Here is a 27,111-nt window from a genome sequence, read left to right as displayed (position 1 = left end):
AGTTGATATATATAAAGCGGGGGGTATCTCAACAGGTCATAAGGGATGGAAAAAAAGGATAGTCAGATAGAGTAACAGAGAAATAAAAAGAGGTCAAGAAAAGAACTAAAGACGCCGTTCCCCGTTATATCGTCAAACATGAAGCAGTGATGGAAAGAAATGCTGGAGATCACCGTCCATCACTACTTGCGGCTGCACTGCCGCTGTTGCTGCTAAAGTAACTCTCATCAATCTTGAGAATCCACTCAACCTTCTGCGCCTCAGTGCGCGTCGCAAAAAGGAACGTATTCTGCGTCCCGTAGACAGCAAAGATATTGGGTCTGCCCTTTGTCGCAAGGGATTGGTCATTCCCAGCACCTGAACCGTCCAGAAGACGTGCGAAATCAGGCGCGTGGTCAACGCGTGCATTGCGGAGATTAATCGCGTTGATCTCATCTCCGTCTGGAACAGAGTAGACATGAAGATATGGTCGACGAAGTTCCACAAAGCGTCGAACCCAGATGCTATTTGTATCGTCGGGCGTAAGGACGTAGCCCGTTTTCAAGGCTGAAGGGTTCTTGGGAAGGGTTTGGATGGTCGCGACGAATCGGGGCTTGAGAGATATTTTGTCGGAGACCGAATTGGTGCCGTTGGGGGTTCGTTGGGCTGTGCCGTCTTTAGGGGGCTCGGTGTTGTTTCGTACCAGGATTGCTTCGGTGGGGTCTTTTTTTGTTGACCAAAGGTCGAGATATTTTTGTAAAAGCTTGGTTTTGCGCTCATTTAGGTCTTGGCCACGCATAGGAGTGGACCTGCCGCTGCCTCGGGCGGGAGATGCCATCAGGCTGCCGGCGCTGAGCGCACCCCGGGCTGCGTGTAGCTCTGCGACTCGGTATCGACGCTTGCGGGCAGCGATGTAATCTCGAACTAAAGACACCTTCCGAGGAGCCCATGTTGTGAGCAATTCTTCGCCCTTAACGTAGTCGTTCTGAGTGTTCATGCGCCACAAATCGGCAGCTCGCTTGGCTGAGATTGGACGGATGACCAGCGAGTACATGCGAGTTGTGGAGTGCACGACTCGGGTAGAACTCCATAGTTGCTTGAACATGGACTGTTGGCGGACATAAGTACGTCCGAGGATTTGAATCGTTTGATCAATCTCAAAAACAACAGGTGTTTGGAGTCGAGAAGAGACGAGATCCCACCGGACAGTCACCTGAACCTTGTACTTTTCAGCAGTCACCCTGTCCAGAAGAAGAGATCCATGTAAACTTGAGTCCCATTGTCCAACAATTGTGACATTCGAAGTGCCATCCGCATTGTCTTTGACCATGGGTTCTTGGACAAACTTCAATGGAACGTCTGGTGTTTGGAGATCCTGGTCTGGGATCTTACCCCACGGATCGAGGAGGCGGACAGATCCCACACGAGCGTTTGTAATATCATCCCACGGGAGGCTTTCAGTGGAGCTGTAAGTCAAATTGATGGAGACGCGACGCTGCAAGCCCTGATGGAGTTGAGATGAGCCTGCATCGAGAGGTCCACTTTGAACCACTTCGACCGGGGTATATTCACCTGACTCGGCCAGTTCCAAAATCTGTACACGGGCAAAAACGTCGTGTCTTTCTTCGGAGTAGAACTCGGACTCTGCAATACGGGGCGACGTCCGTTTCTTGGGAATGATCTCAGAAGAGTCGTGCATGTCGTCCCAGCTCAAAAGCTTATCCATATGAACGGATGTTACACGAGCATAGACGCAAACCTTCAATGCCGCCGTTCGGGGACTAGACAGCGGTAGGCTCATACTATGAACACTCTCGAAGCGCACCGGGCTCTCTTCAAACCCATTGATCATCTGCGTCGTGGTTGCCCCGCCTTCTTCAGAGATGCCAGGAACGAAAAGCTGAGCATGAACATCAGATCCTTCCCACTCCGCAAACCCAACCATGTCACGCATGACCACGTTGAATTTCAGAGTCGACGAAGGAGCCTGAGCGGATGAAGGCTCCAGCGATAGCCGGATAATACCGACGACACTTTGTGTGTATGGCGAAGTGATTTCGATCGAGAAGTCTTGCACACGGGTCTCGAAAACAGCCGTTAAGGGGATATCTGCATCACCAATGAGGGAATACTGTGGTGAGCATGGCTCCGAAAATGGGTTCTCAAGCTTGAAATGCTGGATATAATCCGGTCGATCGATATATTGATGCAGCTGGCGCATGGATTGGACGCGTCGCTGCAATTTTTCAATCGACCACAAGTGGATGACAGATTGCTTGTAATCAATGACTCGAACACCCACACAAGGCTTCTTCGTCTCTTCGAGAACTATGTCCTCATCGCCCGAAATCCCATTCAAAACCAAATCATATGAAGAAGCCATGCTGTGACCATGATCTACAATTGCGAATTGGAAAACCACGTTCTTGTCCATTATTTGACTCATGACTTGTGCCTCTTTGAGCAGCGACGCATGCTGAAGAATCTTCTCGGCCATCCGAACGTAATTGCGCTGCGACCAATGGCGGTATACCGACTGCGCGATCTCAATTTCACGCTCGCTCAGCTTAGCGAAGCCATTCTCAAAGATTTGAGGGATGGGCTTGCCCATATCTCGCATTTGTGTCTCGAAATTCTCCTTTTGTTTTCGTAGTTGTTCTTCGAACTCTTCCTTGGCGGATTGAAGGGCATCCTCCATGCGTTGTTTTTCGGTTTGAATCTCCCCAGGATCTTGGTTGGAAGAAGCTTCTGCGTTCTTCAACTTGTCCTGGAACTGCTCTCGCTGGTGATCCAACTGTCGCTGCATATCTAGCCGCACGGATTTCAGAGAAACCCCATTGGTCCCATCGTCATCGTCGGTTTGACGGGGTGTGCCTGGCATCGTAATAGCAGTGTCAAGGGAGAAATTGTCAATGGTTCCATTGGACATATACTTGTCGCGTATAGGGAATGAACTGAGGGAGTCCGAGTCTTCTTCATTCTCTGGGAGGCCACGACGGCCTGCGCGGACTTTTTGCACGTCTTCAAAAAGTGCATCAAGTTCATCATCGGGAAGATGGGATATTTGATCCTGGCCAAGCATCGCGCCAACAGCCTCTTTCCTTGCCATAAACCAGTCCGACTCGCGACTTCGTACGGGCATCGGTGAGTCTGCCCTGCTTGAATCGCCATCAATTTCGGATCCGGTCTTGCTGGCATTGCGATCGTGGGTCTTATTAGGTGCTGGGGAGCCTAGTTGACTTGTCGTAACAGAATGGCGCAACAAACTTTGCTCGACCCGTTCCGCACGAGCCTCTTGCGGGTGATTGAAACGGAAGATATGAAAATCGCCGAGGATGATACGATGTCCGCTCTTGAGTCTTGTGGGTTTCTCAATTCGGAGACCATTGACCATGACCGCGGCACCCGCCGTAGGGATGATTGTCACGACATTGTCGGCATTTTCGAAGGTGCAGTGCTGTTCAAGGATCTTAGATCCATTCAATCTGATATCAACATTATTCCCTTGATCCATGTGTCCAACTGTCGTGCTGCCAGGTTTGATGTTGTAGACCAAACACTCCGCCAAAAGAGGGTCATCACTTAAATTAACCAAGTGAGGCATCTTTTTGGGGGTACTTAATCCGATGAATCCCTTTTCGATGTTGATACCAAGTTCTTCGAGCGCAGCTTCACGCTCCTTGTGAATTTCCTCGGTCTTCTGAAGCTTTTCCTCCCAGGTTTGGTTGAGATCTTTATATAGTTTCTCACTTTGATTGAGTTGTTCCACGATCTCCGCCTTGCTGACTTTCTTCACACTGCCGTCATCTTGTTGAATAGAGACCATCTGCTTTTCCAATGGAGTATCCGGTGGATAGTATTCTTCCGCTGGCATAGCACCAGGTGCACCTGCACCAACACCTGATCCAGGAGCGCCGCCAAGTTTTGACCGCAGCTTCTCCAACTCTTCCTTCAATTCGCGTATCATGCGGGCATTGGGATCTTCGTTCACAACGGCGTGGTTCTTAATTCGCTTGGCAGAGTCCGCATAACGAAGCGTACTCAGCGTTTCCTCAAAGTTGATATCGGCTGGCGAGATGGCTGCAATCATAGAAGTCATCGAATTACCTCCCAGTGAGTCCTTCAGCAGCCATGTCAAGATTGAATCACGATATGGGACCATGGATGCCTTTTTGAGCTTTCCAGACGAAACGTCTGCAAGGGCGGCAATGACACGGCCCAGAGTGGAAAGTGAACGATTAATCTCAGCACCTTCCTTCAAGCGAGCACCAGTAGCTCCTGTAGAGTTGGCTCTCTCTGAACCTGCCAGATCGACCAAACTGATCTTCGACACTTTCTCGGTATCCATTGAGGTTTCGGCGTCATGGCGCTTTTGTGAGAGGGTCAGGGTGAACACGGCGTGGGATCGACTGGAGGTCTCGTTCATATTTGTCGCGGCAACCGTTCGAGCTTTATTACCTTCGTCCATGAGGTTTTCGATCTCCTCAAAAGAGCGCACTACCAATTTTGCCAAATCCTCCACATAAGGGCCAGTGGATGGATGCTCACGGACCTTCAAGTTACCCTTGTTGGACGGATTGAGCAAATCGCGCACGCGTTCGTTATAAATTTCGAGATATGAAACTTCGACTGTGCAATTGAGGTGTTTGTCTGCCTGCATCATATCGGAGATGCGTAGGAACATGGACTGGCAAATGCGAGGAATAACACCATATTCCTTGCCGTATCCCATCATCGAATACGATTTTCCTGAACCAGTCTGACCATATGCGAAAATACAATTGTTATAACCGCCAAACGCATTATCCAAGAGTGGCATACCCAGGTCATCGAACAGATTGTCCTGGCCCGCATAGTTACCAGCACTCTTGTCGAAGGACCAGTAGGATCGATCGTATGCGAAGACTTTGGGGGCGCCGGAGTCGGCCTTTCCACCTTTCCTTGAGCTAACCTCCTGTGCGCCAGGCGGCGCAGTGAGCACCGTCTGGGCACCTTTCATCTGCACGATACATTTTGCACCTCGTTCGATTTCTGATAGCCGCCGCAAAGGTCAGTTCACAAAACCTCGACTAGCGCCAGAGTGGCGATTAGCACAAACAAAACTTTACCTCTGCTATTGAAAGGCCGAACTCGGACTACCACCTTAATATTACCTCCGCCGCCAGGAGCCATCTTGTCCAATTCCCCATGCACCGGGCAAAGGTATCAGAGTTTCAAGCGATATACGATTCCGACTTCGAATGAGAGTGGGGGATGCCACACAAGCGGTGACCGGGATGTCACAGCGGTGCGCAGACTCCACCAGGAGCGCGAGCGCGGCTGGGCTCGGAACAAGACTGAAGCCGGGCGAGTATGTGGGAGAGTGTTGAGTAGGAGCCGGAGACGGTTGACCAGGGGTGGTTTGTGGGGAGGCCGTGAACCGTGGATGTCAACAAAGACGTCATGTATCGAATATTCAGCGCCTTGGGGTGTTGGACGGGTTAAGTGAGTCCCTTGAAACAAGACAGTGGCGGGTCTCACAGCCGAGTGAGTTCAGGTAATGCTAACGGAGAAGCAAAAGACAAAGAAGGAAATGCGATTGTCAAGTCGTCGTCCTGTTCATGCAGAAAAGCCACCTGAGGCCCCTTGCTGAGGTAATCACCGCCTTCCCGTATACACAGCAGAGAGTGTAGAGTTTCTACATGGGACGCAAGGCATGGTGGGTCCATTATAAGGTGAAAGGTAGTCGAGAGAGAAATTTTAAGATGAACTTCGCTTGAGGAGAGTCGGCAGGGAGATTGAGTGGTGCATTTTTTGTTTCGAGCCTGATGTGTGGAATGCACTTAGCCGCTGACGTGTCGAGGGCCTTGGGGAGTCAAAGGACTACAGAATAAAGGCGGGTGATATAATGACTACTAGTAGTACTAGTCATAGAATAACAAGAATGCTTCGCCATTGACGACTCGATACGCCTGGACTTATAATCATGTAAATATAGATCTTACGGTAGGTTGTACTTCTAAACCAGTGGAGTAAGTCCGGAGATATATATTTCAGTCCACCCATGCTACTACGCCCGCGTAGAGGGCCTTGAAGGTCCTCAACCACACTGCTACTAGCATGTCAGCATAGCTTGTTGACTACCTAGTCAGTATATCTGGGTAAATCAGGACTGAGGTCTCTATTTGAGAGTTGTCATTATCGATACTCTCCGAGTACTCGACTAATATCAAGTTGAAGTACACGCCTGATTAGGAAGCGAGGTAATGTAGCGGTAGTACTCAATGCACCTAAATTTCACTGGCAGGGGTCGAGTTAAAGCCTGGAGCTGCTCATTTGGACGTGCTAAGAGAACTGATAGTACTCAAATGCTAGCGACTTCTGTGGTCTTGATATATAACTAATATACTAGTGCCATGCATATGCCAAACAATGCTGATACTACTACTTCAACCTGAAGACCTCAACATGGACGCAGATAATACTTACCTATACAAGTAATAGATGTGCAAGAATCTGTTGGGTCGGGCTTAGACCGGGAATTCTTCATTATCATGCAGAAGGTCGAGAGGCATGTTAATAGTAATGATTGTATAAATCCTGGAGCAGCAGTACCGTCGATTCAGATTCACGTGGGGTTCGATCGGACCCAGGCGGGCCACGCTGAATGGCTGCAGCAGTTAAGGTTGGCACGTGGAGACGGTAGGAGTTGGTTATAATTATCAGACTAGAGTACAGTAGAGTAGAGTAGTAAAGGGCTATGAATATATTCAAGTGTATTAGTATTCTAGAGACTAAAGGATGGCAGTATCCATACACAGTGACTAGGCTGATATTGGGCCCACTGGGGACTCAGACACATCAGACAGATACTTTACGTACAAACGACTAGGATAAGAATAAATAAATACGAGGGTTAGTACTGTACATTGGAATATCACACTCTGTGATAACGAGTTGCGTCATGATATACAGTATAACTAAGAAGGCCAGTTGGGAATGGCGCAGCAATATCGAGTATCTCCATACTATAACTACTATGTATAGTACACACGCTATGTGTAACTATATTTTACTACTGTATGAGTACAGTACCTAGGCTGACTCGAGTGTGTTGGCACATGACCCGGGAAGCCCGGAGCGGTGTACATAGTACAGCCATACATACACCATATTTGAAATATGAACCAATAGAACACTCCGATCATGTCCCCACTAGTAAATTACGGTAATAACCACATTCGCCCAGCTTTCCACCCAGTCAGACAATCGTACAAAATGCCCCATCGCCCCCTTTTCGCCTTTCTCCCTCTGCCTCTTCTCGTTGGTCGCCTTTCCCCCTCGTCCTCCAACCATCGCACAGAGCTTTGCATCTGGTCCAATTGGGTGAGTATCACTTCACTATACACTACAGTATTGTAGTATACACTTCTCTTGTGTATACACTCTGCTCTTTCTATTCCTCTCTTCTGCTCTACTCTGCTCCCTTCTCTGCACTCTACTCTCACTGTACTCTCTACCTGTACTACTGTACTTTCACTACTCTGTTCTGCCCACCCTTCACCGCCTCCTCTGAGCTTCCTCTCCCCGGAGATTATCCAAAGAATATCCACGTTCTCCTGCGCTTCTCCCATTTGCCCATCTTCCATCCCCACCGGGTCTCCTCCAGGTAAATCCCAGTGTTTTCTCTCCAATCCCACTTTGCGCGCGCGATCCAAGCACTGTCTTCAATCCACCATAACAACGCGCTGCCAACCCACCTCCAATCCACTTGTTCCCCTCTCTCTCCCTTCTCCTCTTCCCCCCTTCCCTCTTTCTCCTTCCATTGGCTGCTGAGCTGCATTCATCCCATTCTATGCGCGCGCCTTGAATTCGGCTCGTGGTGTGCTGCTTTCTAGTTCGTGTGTCTACCCGATCGCCTCGCTGGACCTGTCGCCCTGCACGCGTCCCTGACTTTCTATATCATTTTCGTTTACATCATACCCTCCTTCAGTCGCACCTCTAACCATTCAATGTCTAGTCTCGTGCGAATCTCTATTCGCTCGACCCTTTGAATTGTTACTATATCAACTCGATTTCTGATTCGCTTTTCCAAAGTTGATCGCCCCTGGTAAGTTCACTGCAGCTGGCGCAGCCAAAATCCCGTGCCAACGCATACATTCCCATCCCACCCTGCCTGTCGCGGCCTAACCCACTCCGGGTTATCCTTGGCCCCCAACTGGACATGAAGTCAACAATCTTTGAGGAAAAAAAAATATTTGAAAGAAAAATCACACTTTCCAGAAATTGATATACATGAAATCGTGTATACCTCCAGAAAACGAGACAGAAACAAAGAACTTGTGGACTATCCTCATTGCGACAATGACATCGCGCCTCTTTTCACCCAATAATGTTCAGAATGTCCAACTAATATTTCGCGCAGTGAATTGCGCGCTCTGACATTGCAGTCGCATTTTCTGGCAAACTGCTCGCGAGAACCAGCGATTCCCGCCAGCCCAGCGAGGTTGAAAGAAGATCGAACCTCGGAACTGCGGTCGCTGCGCCTGAAATAGTCTCTAGCCCTCCGCGGAGTGGCAGACGGACAACGCATCGCAGAGGGGCAGCTTTCGGACCCCCCTGGCTGCATCACAGCCCAACCACGTTACACCCGTGGCTTCTGGTAATCGATTTGCTCAAAAGCGCCAACCCGTCCGTCTAAGATCTCGAGTGGTCCGGAGAGTCCTCTTTTTTTTCGGCACCAGCAAACCACATCATTTGTTTGGTCACATCTTTATTTTTAAGGTACGCGCCGTGATTGTCTTCAAGTCCCAGTCCCCACCTCTTCAAATCCAGTGATCGTACACTGCTGCAGCGCAAGACTCGCTGACGCGATCGTCCGACAGGCTGCAGACCCGTGGTGTCTCCACATCGAATCATCACATTTGACAAGCGTGCTGATTCCCGCCCCGCCCTGCACGCGCCGTGATATAGTCCCGGCTCTTCCACCAAACAAAGCCGGCGCGCTCTTTCGAGCTTCTCTCGTTTCTCTTTCGCCAACGGTCTACCAGTCCGTCGCGTCACCGAACAAGCCTTTCCATCTGTGATTGGGTAACTTAGGGCGTGTCGTAATCGTCACCCTAATTCCAATCCTCCCCTGTTACGGTACCGCGCGACTGTGCAACGGAACCAACCCGCATTACATCAAGCCCATCATGGAGTACCCGCCGCAGTATCAACAGCCTCATGGCCAACATCCACACGCCTCTTCACATATGCCCGGCCCGTATCAAGCTGCTCCCCCAAATGCTGGTGCTCCCGTCGGAGCCATGGCGTCGCCAACGAACGCTCCGCCAACTATGCAACAGACACACTCCGCGCATCAGACTTCCCCTATCATCCCATCGCAACAACATTACCAGCAACCGCAGAATGCCACCGGCGCGGTTCATCAACAGATGAACTTCCCCCAGGGTTATGGCGTCCCCGGCGCCATGCCTCAAACATATGGTATTTCGCCTACGCAGGCCGCCGCCATGGCCACTGCAGCCGCCTCTGGTCAATTTTATCCTCTCCATCAGGATTCGATGGCTGGGCAGATGAGCCAGGGCTCGCGAGGGTCACCGCGCATGGCTCCCGGTGTTCCAATGAAGCAGGACCGCAACCCTCGCTCACCACCGCAAATGCCCGGACAGATGCCTCCGATGGGTAGTGGTGTCCCCATGGCGCCCAATACCCAGATGGCCCAGCGTCGGATGAGCCATGTTGGTAGCCCAGGCGTACAAAGTGCTCAGCCAGTCCTGAATCATATCAGCCGCGCCTCGGTCGCTCCTCCTGGAGCTCCTCAAGCTATGGCTCAGGGTCATCCATCCCCCGAGATGGTGGCGAGCACCAACCAAGAAGAATCGCCATTGTATGTCAATGCGAAGCAGTTCCATCGGATTTTGAAGCGCCGTGTTGCGCGACAGAAGTTGGAAGAACAATTGCGCCTCACTTCCAAGGGTCGCAAGCCATACCTCCACGAATCCCGACATAACCATGCCATGCGTCGACCCCGTGGCCCTGGCGGTCGCTTCTTGACCGCGGATGAAGTTGCCGCAATGGAAAAGAAACAGGCCGAAGGAGGAGGTGATGGGTTAGAGGATATCCTGAAGGGTGAAAATGGATCTGCGCAGAAACGGAAATCCAGCGAGGTCAACGATGATCACATTCATACCAAGAAGACTAAGACCAGCGCTGATGGCAGCGAACAAGAATCCGCCGATCCATCCGACGAGGACGGTTAAAGGACCAGCTTGTTGCAGCTCGTCACTTGAACCTTCTTGATCGTGTATTAAGGTTGGGAATATGTTTCTTGCTGGTGGTATACTATGTTTCTTATGTTTCTCTTTCATTTGTTGTGACGGCTTTATGGATGGACGCTTCCTGGACCCCGTGTTTCATGTTTTTTGTTTATGCCTTTCGCCCTTTCTTTTCTATTACGCTGATATCTGGTTTCCTTTCTCGAGCGAGCGATAACCCCACCCCTTTTTCCCTTCTACAATGTGCTTCATCACCATTTCCCTCGGAAATTTCCCTTGCTACACACCGATTGTCTGTCTATAACTTTTTTTGGGATGGGAACTATTATTCCCGCGAGGGCCGCTGATTGAAACAGACTCCAGCTGTGACCCATCATGGTACCTGCTATTTCTTTATCAGAATGACCGACATTTTGGACTCCTTACCTCATGCTTTACTCATTCGTTCTTCGCTTCTTTAACTCCTCTGTTCGTCCTGCTCTTTCCGCAGGTACTAGAAGTGAATGGTTGAGATATCGGAACCGGGTTTGAGGTGACCACATCCCCAGCTGGAATGTTAATTTCGATCAGCGTCCTCCCACTCTGTATATGATCGACAGTACAGCCAATCACACTGTGATTACTTGGAATGCATCGTGACTCATGTTCTGTGAATGTACTTTCTCTTTCAACTAGTCACAGATGTGATATCACGTTCGTCTTGATATCTGCCGACTGTCAATTTAGTTTGTTAACTGCCCCTGTGATCCTTTTCTTCTTGACCCTTTTCTTGACCCTCTGCTGCTTCTGAACTCCCCATCTTGCGACTATTTTGATACGACTTTTTCCTCTTCTTTCTCTTTTCGGTGTCTCTGGGTTTTGGATTGGTTCTTCCGGGCCGGGAATTAGAGAGATTATCCTTCATTGGAAAAACAGATTTGAATTTGGTGGGATGTGCTTGGTTTTGTTTCTGTTGCTGTGATGGATTCGGACCAGTCTGTTATTAGTATGCTTATACCATTTGAATGAAGATATTGTTTACTATCTATTTCTTTAAGTTTTATATCCTGGTTGCCTAGTTTCTTAGTATTTAGCACGAGTACCCTTCATTGCCTGGAGGTACAGATGTCCCCTCGCATTGCAGTTCATTTGGGCAATTTTCCTAATACTATCAGTGTTGCTACTTTGAATCCTTCTCTTATGTGTTAGTTGTATAATAACCATTTAAATCAGTGTTTGCCTTGGCCCTAGCCAGTCATTTGTATCGTTCAATTTATATACAATAGTTGAATCTAAGTGGCAGTGGAAACACCAAATCTGCAACGAACAACTTTATACGCTCATCTCTATCATCATGTCAAACAAACCCAGAATGCCCGCAGCAAAACGACCAGCGCTTTCTGCGTCCACAACACCCAACATCAGTTTCATTCATGGATTGAAAGAAACGCCAATTCAAGCTCGACCAATTCAAACAGCCTCCCAATCCATCGCATCAACCATAAAGTCCCAATCAGCCTCACTTTCCCTACTCCCACCAAAATCATAACTGTCATCCCCAGGTCTCCGACAAAGATCAACATGCGTCTTCGCCCGAATATACCCTTCTTCCAAGCCCGCAAAAATGCCCGAGATAATTTCTTCGAAATTATAACTCGATAGCGGAATAACACCACTTCGATCCCCAATTGGATCACTTTCTTTCTCTGCATCTGTCATATCTGCCGTTTTCCATCTATTGCGTAATTCCTTCGCTTGTCGTAGTAAGTGGATTGTTTTACCACTTCCCAGTACCGGTGTGAGGGGAGTTGATTCTTCTTCTAGAGCTGAGAGGACGTTTGCATGGTATCTGTGTATTCCCGGATTATTGCTTGGACGGGTGGAGGGATTATTGCGTGATGATACGCTTATATTGAAGATTGCGAGCAAATGAACGATTGCTCGTTCGAGTAAGGCGTAATATTCATGGAAATCGATTTTGAACATTATTTCTGCGTGCTGATGATCATCCGCTGAATCTAGACCTCCTCCTGCAACGTCTGGTAATGTTGCAAGACGGTATGCTTCTGCTAAGAATGGTAATTTCCACCGTAATCTTGAGACAATTTTCATGAAACGGGCTAGTTCTTCGCTTGGTGGTAGTAGGTTGGAGATTGGGGTGGAGGTTGGTGTTGGTTGGGTGCGGGATGGAGATGGGTTTTTGGGATGCGTTCGAATGGGTGTTTCAGAGCGGTGTCGGCGGAGGGGTGGATTGTTGTATTGGGAGCTCGCGCTGGGAGCCCAGCGCGAGCTGAGGAGATCGCCCATTTTAGGGACACTGGAGTTCATGAAAAAGAAGATTCAATTTCTGGGGGTTGATGAAAGTGGTGGAGATATCGTGCACGGGCCACTGGAGTAGATGATGGAGATGGTTGGTATTTGAGGAAGGTTCTTTACTGTAGGAGGTTGAATGATTTTGTTGTTTGCATCAAGGAGTCATCTGGTGTGCAATTGAAATAGTGTTTATGATGAATTTCACTAGTCCTCACTGTGAAAGAGATATATAGAGTTATTAAGTACTAAACATGGACTTTCTCTTTCACCTCGCAGGAGGCTGGCGATTCCACATCGGCACTGAACGGTATATACGGCTGAAACCATTTGCCAGTATCTTGATGACTGTTGAAATAGTGCGAATAACCCCTGCTCTATTATTTCTCCATATATCTGCTCTATCTAGTACTATTCAATACACTATCTACCTTGCGCTCCATTTCATACGTGCGTATAGTGGGTGTGAGTCAGAATTGCCTGCTAATAATATAGAACTGTTTGCAGTCTACGTGATGTAGATTACTCCATCCAAAATCCCTTTGAGATAATCTCCTTTCATTGTGTCAATGTATACCAAATACTTTTCGATCTCTAATGAATCATACTTCTACGTCTACTTTTTTTTCTATATATTTCACAATTTAATATTCTTCCATTCTGCTGCTCTACTTTACTCTGCTTATGATATCAGGTGACACTATCAGTCTAACCTAATCCAGCTAGCTCTCCCCTAATTACCATCCCCCACCGCCTTCCACTTTCTCCTTCAGCCGCTCCCTTCGTTGCTGAACTTCGCCGCTGTTCATCTTCGCATCTCCAAAGAGCTCGGCTTGACCCTCTTCAATCGCTTTTTCCAAGGCTTCTTGTAGGTTGCCTTCCCTATTATTTCATTGCACTCCTTATTCTCCCCTTTTTGGTTCTTTCTCTTCCTCCCCTACATCTTCTGGTCATCTGCTTTCCCCCGCTTCATCATCTATCTCTTTCTGCCTGCTTTCCCCCGAGGACCGCAATTGCGCCCTTTCGGCTTCGCGCCTTTGCAAGCCTCCCAATTATCTCTTTTCATTAGCTCGGTCCTGGCGTATCCCCGTGGTGGTCTAAAGCTTCTGTCCATTTCTTCTATTTTCTCCACACTCGTCGCCTCCGGTCACGACATGCTTCCTAATCCTGGGAGCTGCCAGGCCGACGGCCACCTTATTTCGTTCATCTTCAATTCCCAATCACATGATTTCTTTCCCTTTCCATGAGTCCTCCCAGCTTCATTCAGCTACACCAAACTACAATTCACCGCAACTTCTCGCTTTTCACTCCGAATTGCTGGATCTGACATTGACGATGGCACATCTTAGCTCTCTGACGCGACTCACGACAATCCCATCGGCTCATCTTGCAGATTACCCTAGCTAAACGCTTGGTGGCCTAAAAACATACCTAGCCGCGGCAAAGCCGTGAATCGCATCATAACCTTTGGTTTCGCGGGAAGACGATGGATTCTTTCGACGAGCGCATGTCTCCAGGACGACCCCGAGATGGGGACTCGTTCTCCGGAAGAGCATCCGGCGATTACCGACGCCGATCACCATGTATGACACACCTGGACTTATCACGATCCCCATGTTCTCTAATACTAACTTTCTCCCCAGCCCCCCAGGATCGCCGCCGTCGCCGCCCTCGCTCCCGGTCGCCCCTGATCGACCGCTATGAACCTTCGGACCGCCGGCCTAGAGATAGCTTCTATCCTGGTCCTCGCGAAGGACGTCCTCGGGAACGCCGCCGCTCTCCCTTTTCATCCCGAGACTCCTACACCCCTGGCAATCGCAATCGCTCACCACCAATTGTATACCCTGATCCGCTCTCTGTTGATTTCGAACTCGAGCTGAAGGAATTCCGTCTCTGGTGGAGACAGAACCAAGACAGCATTAAATCCTCCAATGGTATCAAGGGAGAGCGCGAAGCGTGGGAAGACCGTGAAAAGGAGGAGGCTCAACTCGAGAAGGACTACAAAGATTATCTCATTAAGTTTACACGGGCCTTCGTGAAGAAGCATCGGGACGACGAGTGGTTCAAAGAACGCTATAATGACGAACTACGGAACTCTTTCCGCGAGCGCCTTCTCGCTTTCCGGAAAGAGGGCTTCGAGCAATGGCAGCGTGATTTAAGCGAAGGTGGCTTCGATGACTTCTCTTTAGAGGGAATCCACAAGAGCGAGCATGATGGTGCCGGAGGAGTTATTGAGAAAGAGGAAGGCGAGACAACCACCGCCGGCGAAACCCAGGGTGGACAAGACTTGGTTCCAGCCCGGGGCGCAGACCTTCGCGATGAGACTCTTTCTCAACCAACTCTACTCATAAAGACCTTGGCCCCCAATATAAGCCGAGAAAAGGTCGAAGAGTTTCTCAAGGAGCATCTTGGGGAGGGCGATGGCGGTCTCAAATGGCTCAGTCTCGCGGACCCTAAACCAAAGAAGAAGTTCCACCGCATGGGATGGATCATTTTACATCCTGCGGCAGATGCATCAAATGTTGTCGAGCGTGGCGATGGGCGCGACGAGGAAGGTGATACAAATATTGAGATGGACGATGAAACCAAGCTCAACAATAACATCGTTGCAAACACAGCCCAGAGAGCCCTTGAAGCGGTGAATGAAAAGAAGATTCATGATCCGGTTCACGGTGACTTCACTTGCCACATGGGAGTCCATAACCCGCCACCTTTGTCGAAGAAAACATTGTGGGACCTGTATTCTGCCCCAAGACGAATCGAAGCGGATCTCAGCCTTGCGCAGAGGTTAACAGAAAAGATGGACCAAGAATTGGCCGATGTGTTGGGCTACGATGCCAATGCAGTCTCCAAGATTGAGGAACGTGTCGAAGACTTGAACAGAAAGGGCTGGCTGCAGCCTCCTGTAACTGGCCCTGTCAGTGTGAAACAGGATACCGGCTTCGACGAAGATGCTGAAGATGGAGAGTTAGAAGAGGGCGAGGAGAAGGAACAAAGAAACGATGTAGATGATATGGATCTCCTCGTGAAGAAAAAGAAGCTCGACTTGCTTGTTGAATACCTGCGACGGGTTCACAATTTCTGCTTTTACTGTGTACACGAAAGTGATTCAGTCCACGGCCTCACACAAAAGTGCCAAGGTCATCTTCGCCGGCCACGTGGAACTCTTTCTAGAAGGGCCGAGGAGGTTGCTGATGCCAGCGTGAATGGTGTCGAGTTTCCTACCGCGGAAGAGGAGGTGCAGGACGACGGAGAATCTTCGCCAGTGCAGGAAAGAAGACAGCCACGGAATGCTTCGAAGAACGAGAAACAGTTGCAAACGGCATTCAAGCATGTAAAGAGATTCGAAGATAGACTGAGTTTGATTCTGGACCCAGAGACCGTTGACTTGCGCAAATTCAATTGCGTGGACGAAGAAGAAGCGACAATCGATGAGTTATTGTCGCATCATGTTTTGAAACGGATTGTGAACACCGACGAGGGAAAGCAAGTTCGTTTCGATTGCAAATTGCCAGACTGTTCAAAGAAATTTGCCGCCGAGCGCTTCTGGTTGAATCATACTACTGGACGTGGAGCTGAGGGCCAGCCGCCGAAGAACCCAGGCCACCAGGCATTCCGGGCGAATATCAAGAGCGAGGTAAGTTTGAATTATGGCCACACCCACTCGACACAATTCACTAACATGGTTCTCAGATGGAACTCGTGAAGAAGTTCGCTACAGACCCATCACGTCTCACAATACCACGCCCTGATCCCAAGAAGAACGAAGAAAATCCGTTCGGCCCAGGTGGTCCCTCCCACGGACACGGTCTTCCAATGGCATATACATACAACCCAGACGTCCCTGGCTTTGCCTTCCGAGGCATGCCACCCATGATGTCTCGCAATGGAGCTTCCTGGGGCAATGGAGTCGTTGCAGGCGACGGCTTGCACCATCCCGGCGCCATGCGTCGTGGAAACACTCGCCACAATACTCGACCTGGGCCTTATGACCGCCGGCGACCTAACGGGAACGGCAGACTTAGCCCTGTTCGCATGTCAAACATGTACGGGGCTGGTGGTCGTTATCCTCCTTCGGGTCACCCTGCCGCTGGAATGGTAGGACCGAACTCATTCCCTGATGCGATGGGTGCCGGTGGTGGTCAACCGATGCCTCCTCGTGAAGCGATCCAGGGACGTAGCATTAAGAGCTACGAAGATCTCGATGCAGTTGATGGGTCTGGCAGTGGCGAGTTGAATTACTAGTTATATCGTCGTGCAGTCCAGTGCTGAATTCTGACTTGATTATCCTGCATTTCTTCGCTTCTTCTCAATCGGTGTGTGTGGCGCATAGGGGATGAACGGGATATTTACTGGGAGCACCATACTTCTCTTTGTTCATCAAATTGATTTCTTTGTACACGTCTACTTCATTTCTCTCCTTCCTCTTCTTCTCTTCGTGTCTCAGCGGATTGTGACCATTCCAATTCTCTTACTTCTTCTCATTCTTCGTCCGATTTCCGGCTCTATTGCACTTGAATGCTTAGCTTGTACAATAAACTCAGTCCAGGTGCATAATTCAACTGTAAACTGATCGCAGTTTCATCTGTAGTTGATTTTTCAACTGTCAGCAATGGGAAATGGCAGTTGGTATTAAAACCGTGCTTGTAACCATCCAGGGGTCTTCTATTATTAGCATAATTATACAGGCCATTATCACTATTACCCTCATTATCATGATCAAGCTCGTAGGCAGTATATCAACCTGATAATTTCAATGCGCATCACCCAGACATACGAATGACAACTTCCTCCGCAGCATCACGCCATTCAGCTCCCAACCCTCTAATTCTCCTCTCACTAGCCAAGAATAAAAGGAGATAAACATGCATTACGACTTCACCCCATGTATAGACCTTAAGCAAGACGGATATTGTCGCCGCTCTGTCTGTACTTGTATCTGCGTTCGAGTCCTGAGTTGAATATTCATCTGTAGATGCAGTCGATGGTAAAGGTGAAGGGTGTGTATATTCCTGTATCTTTTCGGCAATACACCATACACCCCAACCTGCACGAGCATCTTTCCCAATGAATTCAGAGAGAAATGCCCAGAATCGGTTGAAGAAGGTTATATTCCAACTTTTGGATGATGATATCTCGACCGTATCGAGGGTTATTGGTACAGCCCAGTAACCTCGTTCCCATGTATCGAGGTCTCTGGTTTGCTGAACTGGACTGTATATTCTTTCTGGTTTGAGGCGTTGAGTGAGCATGGATAGGGTTTGAGTAATGTGTGTTGTGAAAGGGGATGTGGAGATAGGAGGTGGAGGGGGGTGAATTTCGATGGGAAAAGGAGGGAGGGTGGAGGAAGTGGTTGTGAGAAATGATTTTGTTGGAAGACTTCTGTGAAGGAGGTGCTGTTGATTATTTGCAAGGGGAGAGGGGGATTTAATGGGGCGTTGAGGTAAAGTCGATGGATTAGGGGCTGTATTCAGACGACGGCGTTTGCTGATACCCTCCGAGTCCACCGGACCTTCTTGAGTAGTGAAGATCGGGTCTAGACTATTTTGGATTGGCAAATCAAGATCGAGATCAGGATCATGATTATGATCACGATTAGCCAACGATTCAGGTACCGGGTTTCGTGCAGGGACCATGTTAGTCTTAGCTTGATCCGCACTGGAATTTGCCTCCGCTTGTGGCGATATAAAGTTCGATAAATGAGCACGAGGCTCGCCTTGTTCCTGGCAGTATGGCTGCGAATCAGGAATAACGCTGATCAGACTTTGCAGAGAATTCGACTTTGGATTTGCAAGGCTGCGTTGTGAGGGTGTTTGCACTGGGCGATCTAATAGCGCTGGGGCCAATACTTCTGGCCCCATCGCAGACTGGAGACCGGGGTTTGAACCAATTTGGTCTGGGCGAGACCGAGACCGAGACTGGGACTGAGACTGGAGTGTAGAGCCAGATTGAGAACGAGAGCGAGAGTGAGGATTTCGAGGATTTCGACGGTGCATATCTGCAGGGGCACTGAGTGACCCGGGGAGCTGCGTTTGGTCTCTTCGATCCTGGGTGTCTGTGGGGGAGGATGCAGAAGAAGTTGCAATCATTGGATCGGCCATAGTAGTTGCATTATTTGCATTGAATGTAGGAGTCATTGCAGAAATCGGGGGAAGAGTGAGAATGGCGTTGACCTGCGCTTGATATCGTGCATCGTCCGTGGCGCTGCTTGGAGCAGCCACATGGACGAGGATCATGGCAAAGGTAGACGATATACGGAGTATGTAATAGAGTGCTCCGTAGACCAAGTTGAATAGAATCTTCTGTATAGAAGTCACCTGGATCTGCGTGGGAATTGTGTGATGTACTTTGTGTACTTGAAGTATTTGTCAGTGTGATGAAGTGCAGCGACTATCGAATGAAGCCAATAGTGTAGGATAACAGAATGCCAGCACTCTTTCTTCTTCTTCAGCTTTCTTCCTTTCTTTCCTATATCCCTCCCTCAATCCATCTCTCTTTCCTGCTGTAATTGCTGAATGTTGTTGTATATTGCTGATGAACTGCTGCTGTGAAGAAGGGAAGTCAATGCCAAGCCCGATCCATCACATCCTCCACTTTCCACTTTCACTTTCAACTTCCACTCTTCTTCTCTTCTCTCTTCTTCTTCTTCTACTCTTCTCTTTTCACCTCGTCTTTCTTCCTCTTAACTCAACCACTCTCCAAACTGATTCATTCTAACATTTGCATTTGATTCTCTTCCATCTCCCCTCATCATGGCTAACGGCGGGGTGTATCCGATGGATCAGATGCAACAACTCCCTGGTGAGTGTTTACCTACTGCGTTGCGGTTTGCTGTACACTGTGTGCTACTGTCAATTACTCTGAACTCCCTCCTGATTTCCTCTCCCTCTCCTATTCCTTTTGATTCATACTCTACTCGACTATTCTAAAGCATCTCATCTCATACTGCATCCCTTCATGCCGCTGACTTCCTTGCGCCGGGCACTCCCGAGGGAGCTCCGGTGCGATCGCAGAACAACCGTCCACTCCAACTAGAACTGGCTTTGGCGGCGAATTCTTCAAACTGTTTACTGGCGCCAATACAGCCGTTTCGAAAAGAAGCACACGAGGTGAGATGAGGAGCCACATTCACAAATTGGACATATACTGACTGCCATTAGATGGTGGCCAGCCACCGAAACGTCGAGGCCCCAAACCTGATAGCAAGCCAGCTCTGACTCGACGACAAGAGTTGAATCGTCAGGCTCAACGGTAGAGCACCTCTGCACGAATTTTTCTCGTATACTCCTAACAGCATCTGCTAGAACTCATCGCGAACGAAAGGAACAATATATGCGATCGTTGGAGACGGAAGTGTCGCGGTTACGAGAGGCCTACACCACCGAAATCACCGATGCCAACGTCCAGTTACAACAACACAAGGAAGCCCTACATGCTGTCCGTACGGAAAATGATATTCTCAAGGAAATTCTCATCGCGCATGGTATCCACTACGAACCCGAACTCGAGCAACGTCGCGCAGAACGCCCGGTGGTCGGATACCAGTCCAGTCCCGTTGCAGCCAGCAGCACTGGCTCACAAACCGCCGGTCTGTCAAATTCCACCGGCCATCAAAATACTACTCCAGCAACATCGATCTCGACTGGGATGAGTCCAGGTGCCGGTGGTGGTGGCATGGACGTTTCTCCCCCAATGGGCTTTGCTCCACAGCAACAGGTCTACCATGCTGGCCCAAGCGAGGGTATTGGCGCGATGGACCGATCCGCCTGCCAATTCGAAGATACTCCTGTCCCTGCGATGGGTGGCGTCTTTGAAAAAGACCCACAACTCCAGGTTGACTTTATTCTAACGTACGCCACATCCTTCTTTTATCCCCTGGTTGTCTCCACTCAACATAGCCATTGTACCTTGCTGACTCTATATACACACAGTCTGGAAGGGCCCTGTCGCGAACATACCGACTATCTTTGCCGTCGCTCCGTCACTGAAGCTGATGATGAAGATATGCCTTTCTCGGGTCACGCCTTGATGGCTACTTGTCCGCCTCCCAGCTATATCACCAATACGACCCCCGAACAGCCATATCCTCACAAAGCACCGGATCTGCCTCTTGCAAACCTCGGCACACTTCTCAACCTTAGTCGTCAGCTCGTCACCGATGGTCAGATCACCCCCATCATGGCGCTGCAGTGCTTGAAGAATCATGAACTGTACCCATCACTTAGTCGAGACGACGTGAAGATCATCATCGAGACCCTCAATACAAAAGTCCGTTGCTACGGTTTTGGCGCCGTAGTGGAGGACTTCGAATTGATTGACTGTCTAAGCAGTGTCATGGGCACCAATGTTGATCTTAGCGTTGCTCGCCAACGTGACGATGCGATTTACTCTTGATCATCCATCCTTCTTGGGAGTTCTTCCGGGAGCTTTCCTGGAGACAGTCGAAAAGTGTTGCGAAAATTAAGAAACGATTACGAAACTTGATGTCTGGAAAATTTTCTGCTTTTGGCGTGTTTTTTTGGAAGTGTACTATTCTATTCTTTTCTCTTTGATTTTTGATTTGATTCCATTCTGGCTTTGCCAATTCATATCCAGTCCTTGGTTCGTTTTGTGACCTGGCCTGGTCTGTGTGTTTTTTTTTCTCTCTTGACTTCTTTATACCTCTTCAACAGACAATTCTCACTTCTGACTGAGAAATTTTTGACCTTGTCTCTTTTCTTTCCTTTGTTTGATTCTATATATCTGCCATTTTCCCAATGGTTGCTTTCCAATACGGTTCATCTAGCCTGTCTCTCGTCTTTGTCTTTTACTTATCTTGTTGGAGATGTATATACTTGCAATGGCCAGTTGACACTGCGCTGACCTGACTTATCTCATTGTTTGATTGGAGTATGCCATGGTTTACTTGATACTTCGACTATTTTAAACTATTTTAACTTGACTATCACCCATTGGATCTAATTGATCTACGTTAAATTACGAATGTCGCGTATCAGCCCCCTTACGATCAAATACTACTACAGTAAGACAATAATGCTACTGCTACTGCTACTGCCAATGGATAAAGTGCAGTTAGGACCAGAAGATAAATTCAAAGCACAATCGTAATGGATCGTCGTTATCAAACTTTTCAACGTATGCACATCCAAGGAAAATAATAATATGGGATCGTCTAGTCCACATTTAACAAGCACATTATCGAGGGATATCTCTCTACTCCTCCGACTCCTCAGCCTTCTCCTCCTGCTCAAGTTCAGCCTCGTCATCCTCGTCAAAGGTAGAAGCAGGAACGCTGTACAGACGCAGAACAGACTTGTTAGGGTCCTTAATGAGAACATACTTCTTAACCGCATCAGCAGGCTCATCGGCATCAAGCTCACGAATACGGTCAACAATAGTACGGACAATACCCCATCCGTTACCAAGGTTCAGGTTCATCTGGGTAGCGAATTCCTTAGGCTTGTAGCCGACAACGCCCAGAACGACGTGACCAGCCGCAGAGCGGGGGTTAGCACGAGACACGAAACCGAGTTTCATGCCGTCGGCCTTGGCCAGGATAGCCTGGGTAGTCCAGCGGGCAAGCTTGCAGGAGTTGTTCTTCATCTCGGTGGCGAGGACGGCACCACGCTGGGAGACGAGCTTGGAGCGCCAGTCCAGGGCGCTGCCGGAGCCGGGAGCCTTGCTGTCGAACTCGTTCAGAGCCTTGACGATGAGTTGCTGGTCGGCACCACCGGTGGGGTTCTTCATGACTGCGTCGACCTCGGTACGGACAACCATCTGGAGGGGCTCCTCGTCGCGCTCCAGACCGATGTTGAAGCGGCGGTACTTGTAGCCCTTGGAGGCGAGTGGTTCGGTTTCCTCGGCCTCGTTGTAGAAGGGGTTAGGCTGGGCGAAGGAAACCTTGGCCTGGGGGTTTTCGGAGACGGTCTGCAGGGCGAAGTTGTGGTTGATGAAGGTAGCCTCCATAGCGAGGGCGGAGGGAGTGTTGATCTGCTCGTGCTTGGCAGAGGTCTCGGAAACCTCTAGAGGGGCATCGTAGGCGTTCTCGTTGACGGTGACCAGGTCCAGGGAGGCACCGTTACGCTTGTCAAGGTAGATCTTGTCACCCTGGTGGACGATGACAATGTCCCAAGAGTAGACGGAGCGAGTGGCGCACATGAGCATGGAGAGAATGTCCGAGGTAGCGAAGACGGTGGCAGTGTTCTTCTCGGCCAGCTGTTGAATGACAGGGTCCTGGGAGGTAGTCACGTTGTAAGCGGCGCGATCGAGGGCCTGGATCCTACGCTCGGCATTCTTAACAGGAGGCTTGTCGTAAGAGCGGTCGTAGTAGTAGAGGAAACCGTAGCTGTCGAGATCCTCACCCTCGGGAGCGTCAAGGTTCAACTTAGACAGACGAGTGAAGTCGACTTCCTCCAGCATCTGCCACTCAGGACGGATGTTGACTGAAGGCTCACGGGTGCGCTGGGGCTTATCATAGTCCTTCCAGCCGAAACGACGGCCACGACCACCACGACCACCACCACGGTTATCGTAGAAACGGTCTTGGCCGCGGCCACCACCAGCACGCTGGAATGCACCACGGCCACCACGCTGAGCCATACCACCACGCTGGCCACCACGGCCACGGAAAACAGTACCACCGCCACGGCCGAAAGTGCGCTTGGTCGAGGTGCGAGTGTTATCAACAACGGAGAAGGAAGACTCATCCTCAGCAGCAGCAATAGTGAACAAACTGCCAGAGCCAGCACCGTAAACTTGCTGATCTTTGTCCCAAAAAAAAAGAAAATGTCAGTGTGGGTTCTCATCATCGGCCTCACATACATCAAAGAAAAGTGAAATCAAAAGACAACGATTCCAAATCAAAAGAAAAAAAAACCTACCTCTGAAGTTACGGTTATATTGCTGACGGCCCTGACGCTCACGGTCCTTAGACTCAGCAGTCCAGTCGGCCATGCGGCCCAGCTTGTCGCCCTTGGAGAAAGGAGCGTAGGGGACGCCGTTCAACATGTTATCGGCGGAAGAGGCAGGGCCCCAAGAGTCCTCCGCGGGGAGGGCGGCCACGAGGTCCGCAATCGAAGTCGGAGCCATTTTTGCAGCGATTGAAGATGGCGGATGAGGTTTGGCTTGGTGGGGGGAGGATTTGCGGGAAGTTTTTGTGTCGCGAGACACAGCCACAGATGGAGCAGCCACGGAGCAGCCACAGTCACGTGTGTATTGATGATGATGAGTAAGCATGTTCCTGCCATTTTGGGAGGAGGCAGTACTGCCGACATTGAACTTTCAACATTATACAGAGAGTCATGAAGATTGATCAGTGTTGAACTACTCGGACTGCTTGGTACTCATGGGTTTAGTCCTGAGGAATAGATACTTCCAGCTGAATACTGGACAATTCCTATCTCCAAGCACATGTCGAATGACCGCCAACACCAATATTTGAGAAACTATTGAGCTTCGCCTACTGTATTAAGACTGACCGGAAGATCTATGTATGTACAGCTTCTGTGGTCTTGGAATTGGCACTGCTCTCGTGCAATCAACTAAGGGATGCTTATCACCAACTCATCGGATGAACCAGTTTCCGACTCCGTTCATTTCTCGTCCGCACGACGCAGCTCTGACAAATTCCTGGATAGATCCAATCGTGTCCACAATTTTGAAGTTGACAGTACAGATTTGCTTTTTGTCAGTCTTATCAATTCCATCCCCATAGGTTCACTCTATAGGCTCGTTCGTCGGAATGTCCCTGTTCCTTGCGGTGGATCATCCTCTTGGCATTTTCTCGACCATTTGATATATATCACTGGATACCGAGATTCACAAGCCAAGATTGACTCCCCAGGAATGAGGCTCCACACCCACTGATAAGAACATCCTCCCCGAATCTACCAATCCAGGTAGTAGGATCCAAGTGCAGGATCCGCCGACTATTGGTTCCAGTGGTAGTTTTGAGACTATGCTTGAAAATAATTAGTATGAGATCGCGCTCGGACCAGTAATGATCGACGGCCAGTGGACATCGCTTAGAACAAAGGCACAGGCATCGCTCGCCTCGGTTGTCGATCACGGGTTGATCGATGGGTCAACTACGGAGTTCTGCTCCAACTTTGGCTCTACCAAGACCTTCGACTACATGTTCCTGCGTTCGTTCGGTTCGATTTGGTCCACCTCGTCTCTCTGGTGCGTCTCCGAGTGGACAACGCTCTATCTATACTTTCGTCGATCTTCGAGCTGGATGAATTGACTCTTGTAATGAATATTCCTTGTCTATAGCTCACAATGACAATCCACGATATCCGAGGTGACTGATAAGACCAAAAAAATGACATAGTTGATGTCAGAATTTTTGGAATGAAGTATTGGAGAGATTAGAAAGAGCTTGAGGGATGTGTCGCGCAAGGACCCTCACAGAGGATATAAAAGGGCAATAGGTCTTGCGAATTCAGAACTTCAGATCACGCTCGATTCTATTCCAATCTCATAATTCAAACAACGTCGAACTTCTATCTCTAAACCATTTTTGTGACTACCAGTTGCCTTTTCAACATCACAATGCGTTTCTCTATGATCTCCGTCCTTTCTCTCGTCGGCGCTGGCATGGTTGCCGCTTCTCCCATGGAGAGTGCTCTGTCTTCCAATGTGAAGCGCAGCGACGACTCAACCGATGCTAAGGTACAAAAGGCCGCCGCTGCTCTGGCTGGTAGCAAGCATGAGAATGAATCCGAGACTTCGGAGTGTGTTGGTCCTCTGCTTTGCTGTGGCTCCCTGACAACTCCCTTGGACCCAATTGTCGACCCTATCCTCGAGGTCCTTGGCGTGGATGCTGCCAACATTGTTGGTTCCCTCGGCTTGCTTTGTGAGTATCCATCTTCAATCATCACGATTGCACTCAATCGGACAATGGCTAATTGATCCTAGGCCACCCTTACGAGGCCTCCTCTTGCGACTCGGCTCCCCAGTGCTGCACCGAGGCTAACCTCCTGGTACGTCCTAATTTTGTAACCCGGTGCATTCTAGAATATAGCGCTAATAATAGTAGGGAGGGACCGTTGCTCTCGGCTGCGCTGCTCTCAAGGAGTAAATTGACTCTGATCCGCAATTGGTATATAGTGGTGGAGACTTAATTTCGCCAGCTCACAGATGATGTACATTCTCCAAGAAAGGTAGTCCTTAACTTTCATATATTTATGTAATAATAAACACTTAAACTTCCACCAGAGTCTTCTGTGTCAAGTAAATAAGCTTTGACGTGCTCCATAGCAGGGCCGCTAGGAGATTTTTTCGAAACGTCGGATCTGCAGTTGATGTATAACATATCCTTCAAGTTCATCCCTACATAGAAGCGGAGTCGATACATCTACCAACCTTTTGTAACATAAAGCTTGGTTCTCGGATTATTCAAGCTGGTGACCCTAAAGTTTTCTGATCCCTAAGTGAATCGAATATTTCTCATCTGTATGATCAGTAGTATAAGTAGAATGGTAAAACTAGATCTAGAAAGCAATTGCAGTAATCAGTTAGTACTACCGGCCCTCTCATATTGATATTCACTGGGTAATGACCTCTGAAGAAGACTGCTTCATTTCCAGAAAATTTAGTTATTACTAGTATTTGACCACCTGGTCATAGATTGCCCAATCTATGACCAGGTGGTCAAATACTAGTAATAACCTGGCAAGGGCCGGAGGGTCAACTGAAGGTTATAATTGTCAGTCTAGAATACTCATGTTTATTACTTGAGTAGTACTCAAGTTAGTATATGGATGTACATAATATGATATGTTGTGACAGGAACTGTCTCTCTACTAGAGCTCTAGTAGAGCTCTAGTAGTATTGTCTAAAATACGTCAAATCGTGAGTGTTGCTTGGAAGCAATAGACTCAGTATATGGGGCTCGGAATCTTCATGACGAGCCCATCCAGCATCCTTTTAGTTCATACCATACAATATTCTGGGATAATGACAGCCTCCTCAGGCCCCATGGTTATATGTCGATAATTGAAGGACGTTACTCGAGCTAGATGTTGAAACTTCCGAGGGTTTTAGCAAGTTATGCATTTCCAAAATGCCCACATGAATTTTACCGGTAGTACCTATAATTGTACTTGATATTAACGAATGATAGGAAGCCACAGACGATAATGGATAGCGAAGAGCTGCCTGAAGTCATCTGGTTTTGTTGTTTGACTGTGAACCAAGGGACCATGGCGTTTCTAGGTTGGGATTTGCGGGACTCTTGAAAGAGGCTTGACCTTGGAACATCATACTAAAACTGTCGGCGAGTCCCGAATCAGGGAAAAAAATTCAAAACTAAATAGAAATCATTCCAAGGAGCCGATTTAAATATAATAAGACCCTGCGTCATAATAATTTTCCCTGGCTAGTAACGCTGTCCAGTGCAACACCTTGCAAACCATCGTTCATAGCATGGCCTTGGAAATGACCCTTCCAAGCCTCTTTCTTTCAAGAGTCCCGCAAATCCCAACCTAGAAAATGACCAGCAACCGAGGAAAATTACGTCTCTTCCTGCACAGAAAGGAATCCAGACCTCACGATGCCCTTGCACAAATCTTCACCGAAAGAC

At 48.8% G+C, this 27,111-nt stretch overlaps 8 protein-coding genes across 8 annotated transcripts; 4 read left to right on the top strand and 4 right to left on the bottom strand.

Moving 5' to 3' along the window:
• Nucleotides 1-169: 169 nt before the first annotated feature.
• Nucleotides 170-5,151, bottom strand: N7469_009206 (kinesin-3 motor protein uncA; the record flags this gene model as incomplete). The annotated part of the gene is made up of 2 exons (XM_056648124.1): nucleotides 170-5,010; nucleotides 5,088-5,151. The coding sequence occupies 2 exons, from the start codon at nucleotides 5,149-5,151 to the stop codon at nucleotides 170-172; spliced, it is 4,905 nt and encodes a 1,634-aa protein (XP_056497889.1).
• A 4,001-nt stretch (nucleotides 5,152-9,152) lies between these two features.
• Nucleotides 9,153-10,223, top strand: hapB (CCAAT-binding transcription factor subunit HAPB; the record flags this gene model as incomplete). Its single annotated transcript, XM_056648123.1, has 1 exon — nucleotides 9,153-10,223. One exon carries the CDS (start codon nucleotides 9,153-9,155, stop codon nucleotides 10,221-10,223), a length of 1,071 nt encoding a protein of 356 aa, XP_056497888.1.
• A 1,464-nt stretch (nucleotides 10,224-11,687) lies between these two features.
• N7469_009204 (uncharacterized protein) lies at nucleotides 11,688-12,524 on the bottom strand (the record flags this gene model as incomplete). Its single annotated transcript, XM_056648122.1, has 1 exon — nucleotides 11,688-12,524. One exon carries the CDS (start codon nucleotides 12,522-12,524, stop codon nucleotides 11,688-11,690), a length of 837 nt encoding a protein of 278 aa, XP_056497887.1.
• A 1,489-nt stretch (nucleotides 12,525-14,013) lies between these two features.
• On the top strand, nucleotides 14,014-16,772 carry N7469_009203 (putative arsenite resistance protein Ars2; the record flags this gene model as incomplete). The annotated part of the gene is made up of 3 exons (XM_056648121.1): nucleotides 14,014-14,110; nucleotides 14,171-16,164; nucleotides 16,221-16,772. The coding sequence occupies 3 exons, from the start codon at nucleotides 14,014-14,016 to the stop codon at nucleotides 16,770-16,772; spliced, it is 2,643 nt and encodes an 880-aa protein (XP_056497886.1).
• Nucleotides 16,773-17,290: 518 nt separating this feature from the next.
• Nucleotides 17,291-18,763, bottom strand: N7469_009202 (uncharacterized protein; the record flags this gene model as incomplete). The annotated part of the gene is made up of 1 exon (XM_056648120.1): nucleotides 17,291-18,763. One exon carries the CDS (start codon nucleotides 18,761-18,763, stop codon nucleotides 17,291-17,293), a length of 1,473 nt encoding a protein of 490 aa, XP_056497885.1.
• A 516-nt stretch (nucleotides 18,764-19,279) lies between these two features.
• flbB lies at nucleotides 19,280-20,921 on the top strand (the record flags this gene model as incomplete). Its single annotated transcript, XM_056648119.1, has 5 exons — nucleotides 19,280-19,328; nucleotides 19,541-19,636; nucleotides 19,688-19,778; nucleotides 19,832-20,377; nucleotides 20,459-20,921. The coding sequence occupies 5 exons, from the start codon at nucleotides 19,280-19,282 to the stop codon at nucleotides 20,919-20,921; spliced, it is 1,245 nt and encodes a 414-aa protein (XP_056497884.1).
• An 819-nt stretch (nucleotides 20,922-21,740) lies between these two features.
• On the bottom strand, nucleotides 21,741-23,615 carry N7469_009200 (eukaryotic translation initiation factor 3 subunit D; the record flags this gene model as incomplete). The annotated part of the gene is made up of 2 exons (XM_056648118.1): nucleotides 21,741-23,290; nucleotides 23,408-23,615. The coding sequence occupies 2 exons, from the start codon at nucleotides 23,613-23,615 to the stop codon at nucleotides 21,741-21,743; spliced, it is 1,758 nt and encodes a 585-aa protein (XP_056497883.1).
• Nucleotides 23,616-25,079: 1,464 nt separating this feature from the next.
• On the top strand, nucleotides 25,080-25,608 carry N7469_009199 (hydrophobin family protein; the record flags this gene model as incomplete). The annotated part of the gene is made up of 3 exons (XM_056648117.1): nucleotides 25,080-25,383; nucleotides 25,446-25,510; nucleotides 25,567-25,608. The coding sequence occupies 3 exons, from the start codon at nucleotides 25,080-25,082 to the stop codon at nucleotides 25,606-25,608; spliced, it is 411 nt and encodes a 136-aa protein (XP_056497882.1).
• Between the last annotated feature and the right edge of the window lie 1,503 nt (nucleotides 25,609-27,111).

Source organism: Penicillium citrinum (assembly GCF_028827155.1).
Source record: "Penicillium citrinum strain IBT 23319 chromosome Unknown utg000008l:1.0-2707905.0:1.0-2709502.0, whole genome shotgun sequence".
In the NCBI taxonomy this organism is placed as follows: Eukaryota; Fungi; Ascomycota; class Eurotiomycetes; order Eurotiales; family Aspergillaceae; genus Penicillium; species Penicillium citrinum.
This window is presented reverse-complemented; position numbering and strand designations above follow the sequence as displayed.